This window comes from Ursus maritimus, unplaced genomic scaffold (genome assembly GCF_017311325.1).
Source record: "Ursus maritimus isolate PB19 unplaced genomic scaffold, ASM1731132v1 scaffold_10, whole genome shotgun sequence".
Lineage (NCBI taxonomy): Eukaryota > Metazoa > Chordata > Mammalia > Carnivora > Ursidae > Ursus > Ursus maritimus.
In genome coordinates, this window is record NW_024423344.1 from 8370522 (window position 1) to 8392502 (window position 21981).

At 50.0% G+C, this 21981-nt stretch overlaps 1 protein-coding gene across 1 annotated transcript; it reads left to right on the plus strand.

The window, feature by feature from the left end:
* Positions 1 to 613: 613 nt before the first annotated feature.
* GSX1 (GS homeobox 1) lies at positions 614 to 1872 on the plus strand. The gene is made up of 2 exons (XM_008692285.2): positions 614 to 1025; positions 1493 to 1872. The coding sequence occupies exons 1-2, from the start codon at positions 614 to 616 to the stop codon at positions 1870 to 1872; spliced, it is 792 nt and encodes a 263-aa protein (XP_008690507.2).
* The last annotated feature ends 20109 nt before the right edge of the window (positions 1873 to 21981 follow it).

Here is a 21981-nt window from a genome sequence, read left to right on the forward strand (position 1 = left end):
ACACAGTGCGCACAGAGACGAGGTGTGCGCCCATGGGAATCTGGGGAAGCGAGGCAGCGGGGATACAAAATCAATAAGATAAACCAGCCGATCGCCAATGCAAAGCCAAAGGGGAGTAAGGAATAAAGAGAAAGAAAAGAATATTAAATCGCAGGAGAATGAGAAAATAAACCCGCAAAAGGGAGAGGAGGGGGCGAGGGCGCCTGTTACGGCGTGGGTGGGGTTGACAAGAATAGAGTACATTATGCAGTTCATTTAGTTAACAAGTGAAATAATGAGGAAGCGTGCAGAGTGAATGCCAAGAGAAAAGGCACAAAAACCCTATTGAGAGGCCCCGGCCGCTCCTGGCGTAGCCCATCACATGGCAATAGTCCTATTTAAGCGGCGCCGCCGGCGCCTTTCAGCACCACTAGCGCTGGCCAGCACCCCGAGCTCTTCGGGCGGCGCCCGCGGCGGCAGCGGCAGCAGCTTCAGCCTCGGCCTCAGCGGCGCCCTTAGCTTCGGGCGAGCAGGCAACAGCGCGCGGCCGCGGCCCGGGGAAGGGTGTGGAGAGCCCCGAAGTCCGCGGGGAGCAGGGAGACGGCTGGCGGCTGGGCGACCGCGCACCGGGGCCATGCCGCGCTCCTTCCTGGTGGACTCGCTGGTGCTGCGCGAGGCAGGCGAGAAGAAGGCCCCGGAGGGCAGCCCGCCGCCGCTCTTTCCCTACGCCGTGCCCCCGCCGCACGCACTGCACGGCCTCTCGCCCGGCGCCTGCCACGCTCGCAAGGCCGGGCTGCTGTGCGTGTGCCCGCTTTGCGTCACCGCCTCGCAGCTGCACGGGCCCCCCGGGCCGCCCGCGCTGCCTCTGCTCAAGGCATCCTTCCCGCCCTTCGGCTCGCAGTACTGCCATGCGCCCCTAGGCCGCCAGCACTCGGCCGTGTCGCCCGGGGTCGCTCACGGCCCCGCCGCCGCCGCTGCCGCCGCCGCGCTCTACCAGACCTCCTATCCGCTGCCCGACCCCAGGCAGTTCCACTGCATCTCCGTGGGTAAGCCGAATCGCTGCGCAGTGGGACAGGGCATGGGTGACCTGATGAGAGTTGGCGAGCCAGGGATGGGGGTTGTGAAGGTCCCTGGGCGTCCTGGGGACGATGAAAGTCATGCTGGGACCCTGAGGGGAATAGTCAGGGTGGTGTGCCGACGGAGGGCTGGAACAGGACCCTGGATGGGGGGTGAGGGCAGGAGGTCCAGGTCTTGGAGGGGGCGCGCAGGAAAGAGCGAGGGCTGAGGTTCAGAGCGCTCCATAAAGTAGTGCCAGAGTTGCGTGACTCTGGGAATATCTGGGTCCCGCGGCTCAGCAAGGAGGCGCCCAGGGTAACGCTGCGGTGCGTCTCGTTTGGGGCAAAGAGGTGAGGGAAAGACCAAAGTCCCGGGATTCCACTGGTCGCGTACCAGAGGATAGGGCCCACAGCGCAGGAGTCTGACCGCTTCCCTCTCTGCACCCCACCCCCTCCAGACAGCAGCTCCAACCAACTGCCCAGCAGCAAGAGGATGCGCACCGCGTTCACCAGCACGCAGCTGCTAGAGCTGGAGCGCGAGTTCGCCTCTAACATGTACCTGTCCCGCCTACGCCGCATTGAGATCGCGACCTACCTGAATCTGTCCGAGAAGCAGGTGAAGATCTGGTTCCAGAACCGCCGGGTGAAGCACAAGAAGGAGGGCAAAGGCAGCAACCACCGCGGCGGCGGCGGGAGCGCGGGCGCAGGCAGTGGCGCACCGCAAAGCTGCAAATGCGCGTCGCTCTCCTCAGCCAAGTGCTCGGAGGATGACGACGAATTGCCCATGTCTCCGTCCTCTTCGGGGAAAGATGACCGGGATCTCACGGTCACTCCCTAGGCGCTCGCCTCCCGGGTCGCCCACCCCAGGCCCCCCCTGCCGTCTCAAAGACTGGTCGTGGGACGAAGTACCCAGGGACCCGCTGCCAAGCCGCGGCCACGCACGGGTTTGGCAAGGGTTTTCAGAGGTCTCGGGCCCTGGGCAGCGCCAAGGGCTTGGCAGAGACCTGACGCTGGTATTCCCACCCCAGGGCCCGCAGCTGTCCAAAGCGAACTCCAAGCTGTGAATCCTGCAAGCGCTGGAGTCCTTCTCAGCCATGCAGCACAGCGCAGCGGCCCTGGACGGCATGCGGGCCAGCCCTGCGCCTTGCTGGCCGCTGGCGCCTCCTCGCCCGACCTCTCTGGACTGGCTCAGGCTTTCTCGCGTCCTCTACTCCCCTTCACCCTGGGTCAAGCTGGGCCTCTTACCTCTCGACGCCCGCTCGCTACCCGAACCCCCACTTTTTTTTTTTACTTCTTTCTTTCCGTCCCCACTTCTTCACTGAGGTGGTTTATCCAACCCCCCCTCCACACACACATATACACACATTTACGAACTCTTCTTGTTCTTGTTTTTCCTTTCCGTCCCCTCCTTGAGGGGTCTATTCGAAGTTCAGTGGGACCATTTATCCTTCAATCAGGCCTCGCTGTCCCTGCAGCTCCTCTCCCAGGAGAGAAATCGTCACCCGTGATGTCCGTGTTGGGGAAACCGACTCACTTTGTCACGGAGGCGCTTTGCATTTCCCTAAATGAGACCCCTGCTCTCCACCCCTGGCGACCCCTCTTTCCCCAGACCCCAGACCGCGACCCCGCCCTGGTCTAGCTTGTCATTGTACGGTCTCTGTAATACCAGAAGATATTTATTTATTTATTTATGTACAAAATTTTAAATAAACTTTTTTTTTTCTTAGAAATCCACGTGGCTCTGGACCCCAGGCCTCCGCTTGGGATTGGACAGGCGCCGACCTGGGTTGGGGCTTCCTGCTGGGGCAGGGTGGGGATGGGGTGGCAGGTCCGAGCTCCACGCTCGCTTCTCACCTTGCTGCTCCGCCAACCCTAACTGCACCTCCGCCCCGCCAGGACTCGGCCTTCTGTGCCCCACTGGCCCCATGCTCTCCCTAGTCTCTGCCAAGTTCCGGCCAGGTGCACCGGTGCCTGGGAGAGCAGAGAGCCGAGTCGGAAGGAAAGGAAGGAATGCCCCCCACGCTGTTCCTCTGGTCCAGACCCTTGCAGCGGCCCCTTTCCGCCGGGGATCTGGCCCCACCAGCAGCCCTGCGGGTTTCGTTGTCCCGACAGCCATCCCCAAGGGCAGCGAGTAACCCTCGAGGGAGAGCGGGAGAACTCAGTCCTTTGCTGCACTCTGACTGATGTGTTTAATTGTCTTTTTTTTATCTACCGTATTTGTTAGGGATAAATTCCCAACAAGATGGTGCGGGCCCCCTCAGCTTGCTTTGAGGCAAACTCTATCAGACTGTGTGGCCAAGATTCCGAGGACCCAGAGCGATCCGGCGCTGCCTACCCCGAGAGGGGCCCTGTGTAACTCGGGCCCAGTGCCTCCAGAACCTGTGTTCTCACCCATTCTTGTTACACCTCCACAGCCCACTAAGACTTAGTAGAATCCACACCCCAACCTTCTTTGGGGAGACATGCAGGGTTTTCACGCATTATGTGGACGAGGAGAAGGAAGTACTGGGGTTTCTGTCCAGGCTGAGAGCGCACAGCCGAGGGAGTGGGGTATTTGGTCTGCTCAGGAAATCGGATCTGGGAGACAGAGGGTTCTCTCCACTTCCAGAAGCCTCCCATTACGCCTCCTGGAAACCTGGGCTACTTCTTTTCCTGCCAGACATCTCCCTGCCACCCCCCCAACACACACACACCCACACACACCCGGGTAGCCCTGGACTTCCAATGTCCAGGCGAAGCAAACATACGCCTCTTTCATGAAAGGCACTTCAGTTGGGGTTACTCAACACAGGCGGGGTTCATTTCTAAACTGGTCTTTTCCTTCAGTCAAGCTGAATGGGAGGAGCTCTCTCCAGCTCTCCTAGAATAAAGGCAGGTGCGATCTGTCTTCCCACCATAGGCCATTCCTGGTTCTTTCTGGAGCAAGACGCCAGGGTTGTGCCCAAGACAGAGGAGAGTCAATCTGACCCACCTCTCTGCACCCTCTCTGGTTCCCCCTCCCTCTTCATCAGTCTGAACCCCAGTCTCACCTGAGACCAGTTGTCAGACTTCCAGGAGGGGGGCGTTGTACCAATATAAAGGAAGCCAAGGTGCTTTGAGGCAAACCATGAATCGAATCCCAACTAATGCTTTATTATCAATGATTCTGACGCTGAGTTTTTTGGCTGACACGCTGCTCTAAGAACCCTTGGGTGAGTGAAGTTTCGTATCCTTTAGTTGCAGGCAACCCACCAGTCTGCCTTTGACTGAGGTTTGGGGCCCTGGGTAACTCGGCGTTCAGGAAACAGGTCCATGGTGAATGCAAAGGGCGAAATGCTCGCTTAGAGCCAGCTCCTTCCTTGGATATGGGAGGGGGTAGCCAGGTGAACCGGGACAGGCTCTCTCCAGCTTCAGTAACAAACGTCTCTACCAGACAGGCATTTTTGGAGATGGTCCTGCTGGAGCCCTGGGTTGGGGAGGGATTGGTGGCTATAGTGAAAGATGGAAATGGAGCTTGGAGAAGTGGGAAGAGGCTGAACACCACCCCTCTCTCCCAACCTCAAGCATACCCCTCAGCCTGAGTGCTTCAGTTTTGTCACCCTATGCCGAGGTCCCTCCTGTTCCCAGCTGCTGATAGAAGCTGCAGAGCCACTGCTGCCCGAGGGGTCCAAGCGGGTCCAGTTATCCTAGGAGCGTGGCTTTCTTCCAAGGCTTTTATTTCCCTGTCCCGCTCCAGAAGAGCAGCCTTTGCACTTTCTGACGGGCTGTCCTGGAGAGCGTTTGGAAAAAACGCAGCCTCCTTTCGGCGGCCGCAGCGGTTACCAAGGCGGTGGCGGGAGCGCAGCGCAGGGCAGCGTGGAGGCGGCTGCGGCGCGCAAGAGCGCTCAGCGGCCAGCCGCCGCAGGGAGGAGCGGCGTACGGGCTTTGGAGTGTCCACACGCTTCGGTTCAAACGCTCCTCACCCTGCCTCGGTCGGGTCGTTCCTCTACTGCATGGTTTGGGAAGAGGGCAGGGCGTGCCTACGGTCGGGGAGCTACCGAAACCAGAGCTTCTCATCTAGGGACACAGAATCCAGTCTTTGAGCCCACACTATTTTGAGCTGGAATTTGGGGCTTGCAAGTCAAATTATGAAATTAAAATCAAAGTTAGCAATGAAATTTCCTGGAAATTACCATTTAGTGTGGCTAATCCACAAGCAGACGCCTGATTCTATTTCAGGGACAGCCTCTTTCTTTTCTCTGTGTGGTTTAGTGGCTAAGAGTTTGGACCCTGGAATCCAAGTGCATGACTTTTCAATGCATCCCCACCATTTCCTTACAATCTTGGGCAAGCCACTCGTTCTTCCTCAACCTCAATTTCTTCTTCTGTAAATGGAGATTACGTTAATAGTTCCTTTACAGGATATTGTTGTGCAATATTAAAGGATAGAATTCACATAAAATGCTAAGCACAAGTCTGCCAAGTTTCAATAAACGTATCTAATGTTGTTGTAGGTGTTGTTGTTACTCGTTGTGCCTATAGCTGTGCCTGGGACAGAGTTGGTGCTGAATAATTTACCGAATGATACAAGTGACCACTTACAAACAGGCTCAGACCTGAATCTATCACGGAGGGGCTGGAGAACTCACACACAAGTGCAAACATTTCCAGGACTCCCAGGAATTGGTCATTCAGAGGACAAGTAACAGCTCCCTCTGCAAGCACTGTCCAGGAGATGGGAGTCATGGAAGTCCAAACTGGAGTCCTCTTTCCATCACCATTTAGACCAGTTCCTCAACCTCTACACTATTGACATTTTGGGCCCAAATAATTCTTCCTTATGGGAGCCTGTCCCATGCATTGCAGGATACTTTGCAGCATCCCTGACCTCCACACGAGCTGCCAGGGGCCCCTTTCCCCCTCGGGTGACAACTAACGATATTGTCAAGTGTCCACTGGGGGCAAAGCACTTAAGGTTGAGAACCACTGATGTAGACCCATGTATTTTCTGCTGAATATTTTTCTGCCATGTCTTTTTTGCCAGTCCACAGGGACCAGGATTTGGTAGCCTAGCTCTGAGCACACCTTTCTACCTTTCCTTCAATTATCCTTCACTGAATATGTGTGCCTTCTACCTCCAGGATACTAGACCATGCACCGAGATGTGGTGTGAGAGGAGGAAGGGGAAAGAGAAAGTGTGTGTGGGGGGGGCACGCTAGGGGAGATACCAAAAATGCCTGCATAGTGGGAGCATGTCAGCTGGTCTATGCACTATCGGGCATATGGATTGAAAGGGTGAATCAGTCACAGTCTTACTGGGTGAGCAGAGTTTGCAATGCCACTGAAGCCTTTGCAAGAATATTCTATCCATTTGTCTCATGACCTGTAGACAACTGGGATCCCTCTTCAGTCATGTGATTGGTGCCCAACAGGAGTCCAAGGTCACACACGTGCGTGCGCACACACACACACACACACACACACACATCACCACTATTACGGTTCTTCCTGAAGCATACTCCTTATTTGTTTTGTCAATGCCTGTAAGTTTGATATTAGAAATCAATTCTTTTTGCTAAGGCCCCTCATATTTGGTTCAACCCAAGTATCCCTAAGAGCAGTAGCCATTGAATATATCATTCATTTTTTCTGAGAGAAGACTCTGGAAGAGCAAAGGAGCAGAAGGTCCTTGAGAACAAAGGGAAGTGGAAGAGGTACAAGGGCAAGAAAAGGGGCATGAGTAAGGGGGAGGATAGCAGAAGTCTCACCAGCAGGGACCAATGTTGCCTGGGACCATCTGTCCCTAACTATAAGGTGAGTAATTATCTTACCAGACTATTTCAGACCTGAGCTCACCCACAAAGTAAGGAATAAGCTGATTCCAGTGAGGCAAGAATCTCATGAATCCAGGCTTATATATGGCAATCTATAGGTGAGTTTCTAATACTAATATATTTTTAAAGATTTTATTTATTCATTTGACAGAGATAGAGACAGCCAGAGAGAGAGGGAACACAAGCAGGGGGAGCAGGAGAGGAAGAAGCAGGCTCCCAGCAGAGGAGCCTGATGTGGGGCTCGATCCCAGAACACCAGGATCACGCCCTGAGCCGAAGGCAGACGCTTAACCGCTGTGCCACCCAGGCACCCCACTAATACTAATATATTAACAGAGATGTGTGTGTGTGTGTGTGTGTGTGTGTGTGTTGGAGAGGTTGAAACAAAAAGAAGGTTAAAAAAAAAAGTTGGCGATTCTAGGAGAAGGAACACATCATCTTGAAGTTAAATGCTCTGCTTTGGATTATCCCTCCACTATGACTCCAAGCCCTGGTTCTAGAAGGCTTCTTTGAAACCACCAAAGAAATCCAAGGTATTAACCCTGATGCCTCCCAGCCTGCCATCCAAGCTGCTATCTAGGAGCGGGACTTCAGCTCAAGGGAGGAAGTACCTACTGAAGTATGTTAGGGAGCCTTTTGACTTGTCATCCACTTCAGGAAGGAGTGGGTAAGGAAGGTGCTCACTCAGGATTCCTGTCCTGCACCACACTGTCAGGGGGCAACTGAGGAGACTGGGTATGAGCTGAGCAAGTAGGGGTGACTTAGCCAGTCCTGCAGTGAGGAGCTTCTTTTGCTGGTCCCACTGTTGGGACCCTGGGAGGCAGAGGCTACCTCCATTGGCTCATTGTACACCAAAAGGTGCCAGACGGAAGTAGTTGTCTGTCTCCTTGATTCCATGATGTTATGAATTTCTGGAGTGGCTCTGGTAAGACCAAATTGTGTCTCCCTGCCCCCAAATTTACATGAGCCCAAACACCTAGTATCTCATACTGTAACTGTATTTGGAAATAGGGTCTTTGAAGAGGTAATTAAATGAGGTCATATGGGTAAGCCCTAATCCAATATGACTGGCGTCTATAAGAGAGACTCCAGATATATGCACACACAAAGGGACAATCATGTGAAGGCACACGGAGAAGGAGGCCACCGGCAAGCCAAGGAGAGAGGTCTCAGAAGAAACTAAGCCTGCCGACACATTGATCTTTGGCCCTCATGACAGAGAAAATAAGTTTCTGTTGTTTAAGCCACCCAGTCCGTGGTATTTTGTATGGCAGCTTCAGCAAACAAATACAAATTCTGATCTGGATGAGAGTTCTCTGGGTCCTTCCAAGCTGATGCAAGAATGTAAGATTGCAGAGGAAAGAGCACAGGACTAGGAGTCAAGAACTTGAGGTCTAGACCCATTTATGCCCCTAACTAATTCTATAACTCTGGACAAATCATGATCTTCCTGGATCTTGGTTTCCTCTTCTCTAGAGTCAGAGGATGTAACTGATATCAGTGGATTCTTTTTTCCCTTTTTCTGACCAACATTCTCCCTCTTTCTGATCACCATCTAGATTTTATTTTGTCAAATATAAATTAAAGTCAGCTCTGGAAGAAAGCAGGCATCCACTGAAGTAGACACTTGAATGTTGTGGGAGTTCTACCAGGCAGGGTCCCACTTTCCACTAGAAGATCTAATGGGGACTACATATTTACTTCTGCCCCCTTCCCCAGCAGATCAGACAGGTGCACAGGACCTAGGCCCAACATTTCCCCCAGAAGTCTGACTCAAGAAGAGAGTGACACAGAGATGCTTGTCAAACATTATTTCCTATGGCCATAAAGTTATGAGCCTCTGAGTGCTGGCAGATGACCTATGACAATGGTGGGAGGGATAGTCCAGGGTGGGAGCCCTAGAGGTGGCATCTAACTAGACTGCCCAGTGGTGAGACCTTGGCTATATCTCCTCTTCCTTCCTTCCTGGTTTCCAGCCGTTTCACCAGTACTTCCACCTTGATTCTATGAACTATCAGATGACCTTCCATTCAATACCTGATCTGCCTAAGTAGCTAGAATTCATTTCGGTTGTTTGCAACCAAGAATCTAGAGTGACGCAGTAATCTATGCCATATATGAGCAATTTAGAACCTGCATGGAATTGTGAACAGACCTGGGACAGGTATGAGTGTCTGTCCCTGAAACCAAGTATTGGCTCTGACCAGGTGACCAGTACAACTTAAATAGGATTCCCTGGACCAGTGGTCTTTTGGACCACTGTTGTTGCCCATGCATTCCCTCCAGCCACACTGGAGCATTTAGACGTAGGTTGATGTTTCTTAATTCATCAGCTGTTGTTATAGCATGAGTCACAACTGGAGCATAGGCTGGCCCATCCTGGAGCAGCACTGGGCTTCCCGGGGACAGCAGGAATGGTGTTTCCACACCTCCTGGGACGCCATGCTCAGGCCTGCATGGAGACTCAGGATATATCTCTGTCCTCCCTGACTGCCTAGCCATGCCTCTTTGAGGTGGTTGTACCCACATTCACGGAGCTGGGCAGTCTGTGATACTTCACTCTGACCCACCAGGGAGGAAACCTTTTCGGAAATTCTCCTTCACCCCAAAGACTTGCTCTAAGTAGTTAAGAATGTCCTCACGGTGCTTGCTAACTCTTCTAATCACAGCTCTCTATTGAGTGTTAGACACTGAATTCAAACTACTTTAAGCTAAAAGCTATCTATCAGCTCACAGAACCAATTAAGTTCCAAATGGGAGGTCCAGGGACATGACAATGTGGTGAGATACCTCACCCTCGCTCCTTATCCTTTGACTTTGCTCCTCTCTGTGTGTTGGCCTTATTCTTTCATGCTGTGGACGGGCTTTCTCCTTGCAGGATGGGAGTGTGGAGCTAGGAGGTAGGCAAAAAGCAGAGACGGCAACAATCAGCTCCAGGCTAACTCATCCCAGCTAAATGCCCTGACAAAGAGCAGGAGTATCTCTCTCTTGCCCAAAGCCCCACAATGATGGCAAATGGTATGTGGTGGCAGTCCTAGAGTGGTGGCAGAGGTTGTCCACAGTGGTGACCATTCTAGCCACAGATTGACTCTGCCTGGGTTACATGCCAATCCTGTGACAGGAGGCAGGGGTGGCACTTGGGTGGGTCCTATGATTGGAGGCTCCAGTTGAACACAATAAATAGGGGTTGGGTCTCTGGAAGGGAAGAAGGGATGTGGAGCAGACAAAATTCCAGATATGTCCACTCTGAATACCAATTACTACCCCAGGGTATAGTGCAGTGGTTCACAAAGTATGACTGATGAATCCTTGAGCTTCTCTGAGACCCTCACAGGGGGTCCAAAAAGCCAAAACTTATTTCTGAGATTAATACTGAGATCTCAGTTGTCTTTTTCACTGTGTGGCCTCTGCATTGGTGGTGCAAAGGTGGGCGAAACTGCCTAGACCTTAGACAAATCAAGGCAGTGGTCACCTTATTCTTGACCCCTCCACACCCAGGGCAACAACAACAACGAAAAACAGTATCAAGTTGCAACTGCGAGTGTTCTTTTTTTTTTTTTTTAAGATTTTATTTATTTGACAGAAAGAGAGCACAGCAGGGGGAGCGACAGGCAGAAGGAGAGGGAGAAGCAGGCTTTCCTCTGAGCAGGGAGCCCAATGTGGGGGTTGATCCCAGGACCCCGGTATCAGGACCTGAGCCGAAGTCAGACATTTAACCACTGGGCCACCCAGGTGCCCACACCTAAGAATGTTCTTGATAGGAGCACCTGGGTGGCTCAGTCGGTTAAGTGTCTGCCTTTAGCTCAGGTCATGATCCCAGAGTTCTGGGATCAATCCTGCTTCAGCAGGATTGATTCAGCAGCTGCTTCTCCCTCTCCCCCTCCCCCTGCTCATGGCACTCCCTCTCTGTCAGATAAATAAAATCTTAAAAAAAAAAAAGAGAGAATGTTCTTGATAAAGTGGTTGAAATGATAATTTGATTAAAGCTCAACTTTGAAGACATGGCTTTCAGCTTTGAAGACGTGCCTTTTTAATAATTATTCTCTGAGATGAAATGGTAAATTTTTACTTGCTGCAAATGAAGGTATGAAAAACAATAGTCTTGACAAAAAAACGCTCAAGTGATTGGTTGAAAGCTGAACTAGGTGGTTTTTTTTTTTTCATGGAAAACCATTTTACATGAAAGAAGAACTGAGAGGCAAACTAATTATTCAGACTTAGGTATTTGGTAGACATCTCCTTGAAAACAAAGTAAGCCTGTTACCTTAAGAAAAAGAACTGACAATATTTGCTTCTGGTGATAAAATTGAGGTGTTAAGCAAAAATTAGAATGTTGGAATGCATGTACCCATCACTGCAAACTTAACATCTTCTCAATACTTGGATTTTTCTAATGAGGTGATGACATTAACAAACACGAATTTTTAAATATTATATAATGAAATGTATCAGCATGTGCATGACGTATTAACTCAGGGAACCAACATTTTCCATGACCCATGTGCAGGGCTATAAAATCAAGCATGGGTAAAAGATCCATTCAAAGCATAAGGCAGACTAGCAGATTGAAAGGCAATAGAGCACATAAATTTTATTGATATAATTTCATACTCCACATTGTAATTAACATTTAAGAAATTACCCTTTTTCATGTTTTGGTGCAGTATCAAGAAAACTGCCTATAATTAAATGAAAAGGTTACCAAAATACCCCTCCATTTTCAACTACATATCTGTCTGAGGCTGATTTTCTTGATATATTTGAAGGAAAACAACATATCACAAAAGATTGAATGCAGAAAGAGATATGAGAATTCATCTGTCATTAAGGAGATTTGCAAAAATACAAAATAATGTCTTTCTTGCAATGAAATATTTTGTTTTGGAAATTATAATTATGTTCACCTAAATGTTACATAAATCATTTCAGGACTGTGTTTTATTATAAACATTTAGGAATGGGCTTATGGTTTAAAATAAATAAATTAATATTTAAAATTTTCTGTTTTAATTTCTAATGAAGTACATGATAATCGATATATCCCACATAAACCAAAGCTCTTTAGAGTCCTCCATGCTTTTTTAAGAGTGGTAAGGGGTCCCCAGACCAAAGCCTTCAAGAAGGGCTTTTGTAGGGTATTAAAAATAATAGGAGCTGAGACTTACTGGATAATTTAGCACTTATTGAATGCTCACTAACTGCCAGACATATATTGGCCCTCTTAATCTTCACACAAACTCCATGCGGTAGGAAGTACTGTAATCCCCATTCCACAGTAGATAAAACAGTCACGGAGAGATTCAGTGGCTCCCCAAGATCATACTGCTAGCCCTCAGAGAAGCTGGAATCCAGATCTGGGAGTCTGACTTCATGTTCTTAACCCATGTTCTTAACCCATGTTTTTAACCTTTTCAAGATGCTTCCTCCTCTCTCTGAGCTAGCTCTGGAAGCTGCTAATTTGTTGTCCAACCAAGGCAACAGTCTGGGTACCCATAACCATCTCAAATAACCAGGAAGTCTCTCACATCATGGCCTCCCTTTCCTACTCACCCCAATATCCAAGCCTACTGTCTACAGAAATGATTCAAAAAATAAGACACCAAACCATTTTAAAAGTTGCATTTGACATAAAACCTGGCAATTTCCTACACAATACCTTCAAATGTGGCTTCCCTTAAGGACTCTTCTTTTGCCCTTCTCTGGGGAGAAAAAGACAGGGAAGTCTCCCCTTTCACTATGGAGCAACTACCAAAACTCAGCCCACCTGCTCCTGAAAGTTTGCAAGTTTACCAATTCACATCATTCTTTTTTCTGTTACACTCTTAAAACTGGACAATTGCGTATAGCTATGTATGTTTCTATTACCTGCGCCATTATGGCCAAAGGCCCTATATTCACGTCATCTTGTGGGCCACAATGCAAAGGAGTTTTGGCTGTGAGAAAGTCAGTTGAAAGCCCCTCTGTGACCTTAGTCTGGTCTGCGCAGGAGCTCTCTGTACTGTTCTGACAACTACTAATCTATCTCTGGCTACATGATTTCTCTTCTTAACCTTGGCCCAATCTAGCAAGCACATTATGACACATTGCTGAATCACCGAAATCCCATTTCCTCCCAGTATCTTAATTAAAATGTGAATCTGAGCCTGCACCAGTTATCTCAACTCCACTTCAGCCCAGAAAGAAGGGTTTAAACTCTAAAAGGATTTTGGAATTCTTTCACCAACTTAAGGCATTTGGGGATACGGTTTGTATGAAAGATGCTTCGGAAAATGAAGTTGTCATGTATTGTATATGTAAATAAACCTTTCAGCTCCCTGGCAGAATCCAAGCTCAGTGGGGCTAGAAAAGCATTCTGGGTATTGGCATGCAAATGAGCATGTCAACAGCGGTTAGAGTGTACCTTCGAGGGGTAAACAAGCTGATTGTCATGGGAAATGTAGTGGGCTCTGCTCTGTTTGAAACTGTTTTGCAAATCCCTTGTTTGGTTAGATTTCTGAAAGTTGAGTTTGTGAACTCAATAATACAGCTTAATACCAAATTCCCAGTCACCCCGTCTTTGGACGCCTGACAGGGTTGTGTACACCATAAAGGACCGTACAAGCAGGCATGCCCAATTAGGTTTGGAATGCAGGAGGCCTGAAGCACAAATAGAAGGCTGAAGTAAGATGTCCGCCACAATCGGGAAGTGGCCAGAGTGCAGACGTGCCTAGGACCCCACACTCGCGCCTTTGCCAGTGCTCTTTCGTTTGCCTGAGATGTTTGTCCCTCCCACCCCCAACCCGGCAAACCCTTACTCAGCCTCCTCTGAGAAGCCCTCCATACCTCCCCAGGTGGGATCAGCCCTGTCCATCTCAGGGGGCCCGGGCCCCTCTGTCCTTGCCTCTATGCTGCACCACCTCGATCATTCCATGCTGGGCGCTAGGCTGGGCTCTGACCACGGTGAGTCACACTCTGGGCACGCATGCCTCTTCCCAGCTAAGAGGTGCTCCTCAAGGCAAGAGACTGGGTCTGATGTCCCCTCTGTGCCCCCCAGGGCCTGGCACTCAGTGAGCACCATGTGTGTGCATAGATCCATGCTCATCTTGTCTGGAGGAAGGTGAATGAAATCAAAGTACAGAATCCTGAAATTGTTTTTCTTCATGCGTGTTGTCTCTACCCTCTTCATCCTGCCAGCAGGTCCTGCCTCCCCAACTCTGGGCACAGGGGTCTGCTTCCTCTCCCAGCTTCCCTGGGCGTTACCTCTCCACAGCTTCTCTGCCCTCCCTTTGTGTTCCAAACCTGGGCCTTGGTCTAACCCCTCCTCAAAACCACTTCTCTGAAGAGCTCACTGTCAGAGAAGCCTGCCCTGAACGTTCCTTCCCCAGAAAAGGAAATCAGCTTCCCGGTGGCCACTTGTTTCTTACCCCCAGAGCAGGCTCGCTGTGAGCTAGATGGGTGGAATGGAAAGGAGCCCTGGCCTGCCTACCTTTAGCTTCTGAAGGAGTCAGGGCAGCATGGGCAATGGCTTCCCAGCAAACTATCTACTGACTGTGGAAATGTGATCTGAAATGATGGGGGAAATAGGTAGCAAGTGGCCATAGAGTTGTGGGGTTTTTTTGGTACAAGCTTGGTCATGGAGTTCAAAGTGTTATACATGGTCTTATTCAAAAATAATTTAGGTCCGTGTCTGGGGCTGCTTTCTATTCTGGATGTGCTCTGTTATAGTTTGGGATCAGATCATGAGCCACTTCCATAACCCATTGTTATGGGCTGAAATGTCTCCCCCTCCCCCAGATCTGTATGTTTAAGTCCTAACCACCAGTACCTCAGAATGTGGCTTTACTTGGAGACAGGGTCTTTAAAAAGGCAACCAAATTAAAGTGAGGCTGTTGGGTGGGTCCTAATCCCATCTGACTGGTGTCCTCACACGAAAATCTGGACAGACACGCATGTGTACAGAGAAAAAGACCATGTAAGGACACAGCAAGAAGGCAACCATCTGCAAGACAAGGAGAAAAGCCTCAGGAGAAACCAAACCTGCTGACGTTCGGCTCCTAGACATCCAGCTTCCAGAATTGTGAGAAAATATGCTTGTGTTGTTTAAGCTGCCCAGCCTGTGGTGTTTTGGCTGGGCAAGCCTAGCAAAGGACGACATTCATTATGTGCTCAGGTCTTCTCTGCATGCAGAACCACCTCCTCTGCACAGAATCCACTCCTCTGTCAGATGTGGGGATTCTGCTAGGGCTGCCTTGGCATCAAAGGCCAACACTAGTCTGCCTCCTTGGGACTGTGGCCACAGCTAGGCACCGCCTGTTCCGGGCATGTCCAGGCACACTCACACAGAGGCTAGGTGGACAGTCAGGGCAGCCACTGAGTCTCCCTGATGCCTCCCCTCAACTTCCAGCTGTTTCTGACCATTCCCTCCCTGTTCATATGTGCATTTGCCCATTCAAAAAATATTCATTGAGCACCAAGTAGTCTACGTATCAGGTAATGGTGAGAAAAATGATCCTGATTTCTGAAGCTTACATTTGAGAGGGGAAAAAGATTTTAAGCACATCACCATGAACTGGAAAAAAAGCCACAATCAGATGAGCAAAACAGAAGAGAAAAACTCAACTAGGACCATGAGGGACCTGAGATCTCAAGGATGAGGAGGAAGTAACTAGGCAAAGATCCATGTGTGGAAAGAAGGAAAGGAAAGAGCAGCCTGTGCAAAGGGACCATGGTAGGAGGGCACAAGGTCTTCTCTAGGAAATGAGAGAAGACCCAGGGATGGGAATCCAAAGAGCAGGGGCAGTTCCTGGAGAGGTAAGACCGGGGAGGTCGGCAGCCACCTAGTGATGAATCCGGGTGGCTGGATTAAGCATTTTGGTTTTTATTTTAAGAGCAATGGAACCCACTGAAGAGTTTTAAGCAGAGGGTTGACTCACTCAGATGTGTGTTCTGAAGGACTCACCATGGCTGCGTGTGGAAAACTGATGTGAGGGAGATAAGAATGGTCAGAGGTGACCAGTTAACTGACTGCCTCCCTCTCACGCATGCCATCTAGGTACGAACTTGGCTTGAGAACCAACTCCTTCCTGGTGTGATCCAAGGGTCACATCACAGGGGCCACCTCACTCTGCCAAGAAAGTTCTGTCTCATTTCCTTGCTGCAGAGCTAGGATCCTCCATGAAAGACCTACCCTTTTGATTTAAAGCTCTGACCACCCCCCCATAAATGCAATTGTTTCTACAGGATAACAACCTAGTTGAGCAGCAGGTATTGAGCAGTTACCAGAAATAAGCTCATGGGATAAGCACCTGCCAGCGGGAAGGTGCTCTCTTGGGACATAAAGTCCCCCCAGAAAAGTTTTGCCCGAGGGCAGGTGGTGTAGATCAGGCCAGGCTGTGGGGAGGCAGAGTGCCTGAGTTCCTCCGGAGAGGTCAGGAGGATTCAAGGCAGCTGAAGCATGGATGGTGGACACAGAAAGAGGAGAAAGGGCTGAAGGAGAGCTGTTATCATTCAATCCTTCTTTATTATCATTATCTCTATTTTACCCATGAGCCACAGTTCAGAGAACCTAAGCCCCTTGCGTCAAGTCACACACCCCGTGTAGCAGAGTCAAGACACCAATGGATCCCCCACTCTGAACCTGGTGCCTCATCCCACCTCAGCAACAGGCCTGGTGTCACTCTGAGGAAGCCCAGCAACAGCCGCATGGATGAGCTGTGAGGCCCCAGCCCACATGTCATCCCATCAGCAAGTGACTGGCACACAGTAGAAGCACAGTGAATATTTATTAACAAATGAGTCATCCTCACATAGGAAACCATGTGCAAGTACTTTGTAAACAGTGAAGCCCTGAATCTTCAGGAGAGTTCTAATAGCTTTAGTCTCCATAATGAAAAAGTTCCTCACGCATCCCCACTGAAAGGCAAACACTATTGTCAGGAGCTGTAGCTCAGCCCTAAAGCCTTCTTAACCCACATTCATTCACTAAACATGGCTTATTGCATTCTTTTTTTTAAAGATGTATTTATTTATGAGAACGAGAGAGAGAGAGCGCATGTGCAAGAGGGGAGGGGTAGACGGAAAGGGAGATGCACTGAACTCTGAGCCCTACTGAGGGGCTCAATCTCACGACTCCAAGACCATGACCTGAACTGAAACCAAGAGTCTGATACTCAACCAACTAAGCCACCAGGCACCCCATTTATTGCATCCTTTCAATGCACCAGACCAGTGGTTCTAAGGATACAGCAGCGACCACCGGGATAGACGAGGTGGCTTTCATACCAGTGGGGGAAAGGAATCCCAAAAGCATATAAATAAACAAGATAGTTATGGACCGCCAAAGGAAATAGTGTGTTATGAAGAGTTTTGGATTTGTGGAAGAGCCATTTTCAGGAGAGTGGTCAGAGAAGCTTTCCCTGAAAAGGAATGTCTGTGGGAAATCTGAATAGCAACAATATGGAGGTGGCAGGAGCTGGAAGAGGGGCAATTCCACACAGAGGACTCAGCATGTGCAAAGGCCCTGTGCAAGATAGAGAAGGAAGGCCAATCTGGCTGGAGGCAAGGGGCAAAGAGGAGCTTCAGCTGGGGATGGAGAAGTAAGTAGACATCATAAGTAGTCTTCAGGGCAAGGTAAGGAACTTAGATTTTATTCTGAGGCTAAAACCACTAAGAATAATAACTGATCATTGGATAGTTCTTAACAGGGGAAAATCATCTGATTTGTTTCTAAAAAGACTGCTCTGAGAACAGAGTGTAGGTCAGCGAGATTAGAAGCGGCAAGACAGGGGAGGGATGACAGTCCTGGGCAGAGCTCATGGCAGCCTGGGCGAGGGTAGCAGCTGTGAAGGTGGTGAAGAGTAGTGATCAGGATTTGCTTTGAGGAGGAAGCCAATACTTGGATTGGATATGAGGCTGGGAGCTTATCCTGGGTGACTAGCAGATTCAGGGCCTGAGTAGCTGGATTAATGGTCCTGTCATCTACTAAGATGAAGAAAACTAGGTCAGGGAGGTTGGGGTGGGAAGGGTGGAGGGGTCACTCAAGGGGTTCATATGTTGTGTTGGAGAAGCCAGTTGACATCCAAGTGGAGATGTTGAATAGACAACTGGCATATGCATTCGTGGTTTTTTTAGCAGAAAGGAAAGGAAATAAGAACAAACAGGAGGGAGAATCTGGAATGAGAGGAAATTGGCAAGAGAAGGAACGTTGGTTGTTCCCAAGGACAAACTTCCCTCTTGCCACAATTTCCAGATCCATCAAATTCCTAAAAATACTTATGCACACCAGGCACTGCATAAGGTGCAGAGTATCTGACAGCAATCTAGAGAGGCAGAGCCCTGTCCTCGTGCAGCTTATGTTCCAGGGAGAGCAGATAGCCGCACACACACGTCAGATGAATCCCACAGGAATGAGGAGATAGAGCGATGGTGGGGGAGGCATCCAGGGGGCAGACTGAACCCAAGGGTCGGAGGAGAAGATGTTTGAGCCAAGATGCAGGGGGAAGGAACAAGCACAAAGAGCATGGGATCTTAAAGGGTCAGAATGGAGACGAGTGCCCCAGGGAGAGGTGGAGCAGGGGTCATCCCAGATGCCAGTGCGCTGGAGGATGGGGGGCTGGAGTTCATGCTGTGGGATGGGAAGCTCCTGGAGGCTTTAAAGCAGGGCATTCCCACAGTGGGATTACACTGCAGGCAGATCGCTCTGGAGGCAGGTAGAGAATGGACTGCAGCAGGGAGGGCAACCATTACTCTGGGAGTGAGATGCCCAGGCTAGGGCAGCACCAGCTGTCAGGGTGGGAAGAAGCAATGGGGTTCGGAGGTATTTTGGAGGCGGAGCTGTTCCACTGATTGGCTGTAGAGAATGTGAGATACCCCTTGGAGAATCCTCAGAAGGACTAGTGTGGAAGCCCTGAGCTGAATGAGATAGAGAAGGGGACCAAGGACTGCACTGGAATGTTAGGGTTCGGAGCCCTTGGAGAAGAAGGAGGAGGCTCCACGAGGCAGGACAGAAAGCAAGCTCATGGGGGCTGCAGTCTGGATGGAGCGGCCTTTCTCAGCCTCTGCACCAGTGACATTTGGGGCTGATTCTTTACGGTGGGAGCCATCCTGCACACTGTAGGATGTTCAGCAGCATCCCAGGGCCTGTGTCCTCCAGACACCAGTAGCACCCCCATCCCACTGTTGGGACCATTGAAAATGTCTGAGAACATTGCCAAATGTCTCTGAGGGTATGAAACAACCTCCAGTTATAAAACAAGACGAAATCGGAGAGGGAGACAAACCATAAGAGACTCTTAATCATAGGAAACAAATTGAGGGTTGCTGGAGGGGAGGTGGGTGGGGGATGGGGTAACTGGGTGATGGACATTAAGGAGGGCATGTGATGTAATGAGCACTGGGTATTTTTTTTTTAAGATTTATTTATTTATTTGACAGAGATAGAGACAGCCAGCGAGAGAGGGAACACAAGCAGGGGGAGTGGGAGAGGAAGAAGCAGGCTCATAGCGGAGGAGCCTGATGTGGGGCTCGATCCCATAACGCCGGGATCACGCCCTGAGCCGAAGGCAGACGCTTAACGACTGTGCTACCCAGGCGCCCCGAGCACTGGGTATTATATAAGACTGAGGAATCACTGAACTCTACCTCTGAAACTAAAAATACATCACATGCTAATTAACTGAATTTAAATTAAATAAATAAAATAAAATAATTGATCACATGGAAAAAAAAAAGAACCACTTAATTGGAGAAAATGAGCAGGCTGGGAGAGAGGCAGCATCCCCTGAGGGCTGGACTTAGGACTCAGGACTCAGACCACCTGGGCTCCCAACCTGCCCCATCACTCACTAGCTGGCTGACTTCAACTGATTTAACTGCTCTTTGCCTAAGTTTCTTGATCCGTGTCAAGTTCTGAGTGTCACCTCACTCAGAAGGTTACAGAGATCATTAAATGTGTTAATATGGTAAAACACTTCGAATAATGCATGGCACATTGTTAAGAGTCAGTAACAAGTTATTTTACAGAGTGCTGTGATGAGATGAACAGGGGGTGGCGGGCTCACGCACACACACGAGGTCTCCCTTGTCTGGTCTTAAAGCTCAGGGGCCAGCACTTGCTGAAGGATGTCTCCTCTCTGCTGAGCCCCAGTGGGGGGATTAGGAGTCAGCCAAAGAAAGGGTATGGGGTTGGGGCGCCTGGGTGGCTCAGTTGTTAAGTGTCTGCCTAAGTGTCCCAGGGTCCTGGGATCGAGCCTGCATCAGGCTCCCTGCTCAGCAGGAAGCCTGCTTCTCCCTCTCCCTCTCCCACTTCCCCTGCTTATGTTCCCTCTCTCGCTGTGTCTCTCTCTTTGTCAAATAAATAAATAAAATCTTGAAAGAAAGAAAGAAAGAAAGAAAGAAAGAAAGAAAGAAAGAAAGAAAGAAAGAAAGAAGGAAGGAAGGAAGGAAGGAAGGAAGGAAGGATGGATTAGGGGTAGACGGTATGGGGGTGTCCCAGGGGTAGGAAGCAGTGTGAAAATGTCCAGAGGGCCAAGAGAAGAGGTTGACACTTTCAGTAAATGATAGTTTAGCATGAGGAAAGGCCAAAGAAGGCCCCTTGTGGCCTAGGTTGCCATGGTTGGGGGCAGGGAAAGTGTGAAGAAATGTGGCTGGAGAGATTAGCTTGAATGCCAAGTGAAGGAGTTGGGCCTTACCTGAGGTCAGTAAGAAGCCACAGTGGGTGTTAGGCTGACAAATGACGTGGAAAGATCAACTCTAGCTGGAGAGCAGCTTGAGGGGAGCTATGATACCTTGACCTCTCGTTCCTGAGCCTCCAGGAGGACATGTGCTTCTGGTGTCCCTTACGTGGTGAGTTATCCCTGGCCACGTCCTTGGCTGGCCCTCCTCTACCTACCTCTTCTCCCCACCCTGGACTTTTCTCCTTCCTTTACACTCTGTTCAGTCCCCTGGCTTTAAAAGCCACCACATGCTAAGGACTCCCAAAGTGAGTCATTCCTTCATCCTACAAATCTCTGAGGCCAATTATGCTCCAGGAATTGTTCTCAGTGCTCAGGCAACAACAGTGAACAAGACAGACAAAACTCCTGCCCTCCGGGAGCTCCTGTTCTAGTGGGGAGGAGACAGGCAATCAACAATCAACATAAAAAATAAGCTATTTGTTATTTATGTACTGATTACCGATGGCAGTGGGTGTCATAGAGCAAACTCGTAGCCTGCTAAGGGAAAAAGGAAGAGTTGTCGGCAGCAGAGATGCAGTTTCAAACACGGTGGACAAGGAAAGCCTCACTGAGGACATGGGCTCTGAGAGAGGACCCAAAGGAAATGAGGGAGTCGGCCACGTGGATCTCTGGGAAGCAGCATTCTGGGCAGAGGGAGAAGAAGTCAGTGCAAAAGCCCTCTGCTAGGACTGGGCCTGGCACGTCAGGAGGAACCTAGGGAGCCACTGAGTGACAGAGGAGAATCCGAGGCTCCTGTGGGGCCTCACCTCTCCCCTGGCCCCCAGAACCACAGCCAAGCTTCCCATCCTAAGAAACAGCACCACCGCCCATGTGCCAGCTGCCCAAGCCAGACAGTGACAGTCCACCTTGCATGTCAGTGTCCCCTCCAACCTGTCACCAACCCCACCACTCCTACCTCCTAATTGTAAACTGACCCCATCCTTCATTCTATCCCACTGCCACCGGCCACTCTCTGGGATCCTCTGAAGTCACCTCACCAGGCCGCCAGTTTCCATTCCCCAGTCAGAAGCAGTGGGATCTAGAACATACACAAAATTCAGATGATGCCTTCCTCAAAACCTTGCCTGGAATCTGATGGTCCTGGAACTCCAAGCTCCTCCTGTGGCTTCTGAACACGGCCGTAGGCATCCGCTTGACTGGAGTCTATCCCCATGGCCTCCCGTTCCCTTCCTCCCCCTCACTGCTGCCCTGGCCTCCTCTCTCTTTCTCAGAGCCAGACTGCTCTTTTCCACCCTGTGCACATGCTGTTCCTTGTGCCTGTTACACCCTTCCTGGGTTGTCACCTACCCCCTTCCTGCAAATCTCAGCTGACTTGGCACTTCCTTGCCGAGGCCACATTGCTAACCGCCCTGCCGAAACAGTTCCTTCTCCCCTTGTTCTTTGTCATTACATTATGTTCCTTCTTGTCCTTTGCACTAGGTTAGTGAGATATGTGTTTATATT

Bases quoted from the DNA above. Each gene is read 5' to 3' on its own strand.
- GSX1 (XM_008692285.2), top strand. From the start codon at position 614: ATGCCGCGCTCCTTCCTGGTGGACTCGCTGGTGCTGCGCGAGGCAGGC. The intron at 1,026-1,492 runs GTAAGCCGAATC...CACCCCCTCCAG, and splicing joins GTTCCACTGCATCTCCGTGG to ACAGCAGCTCCAACCAACTG.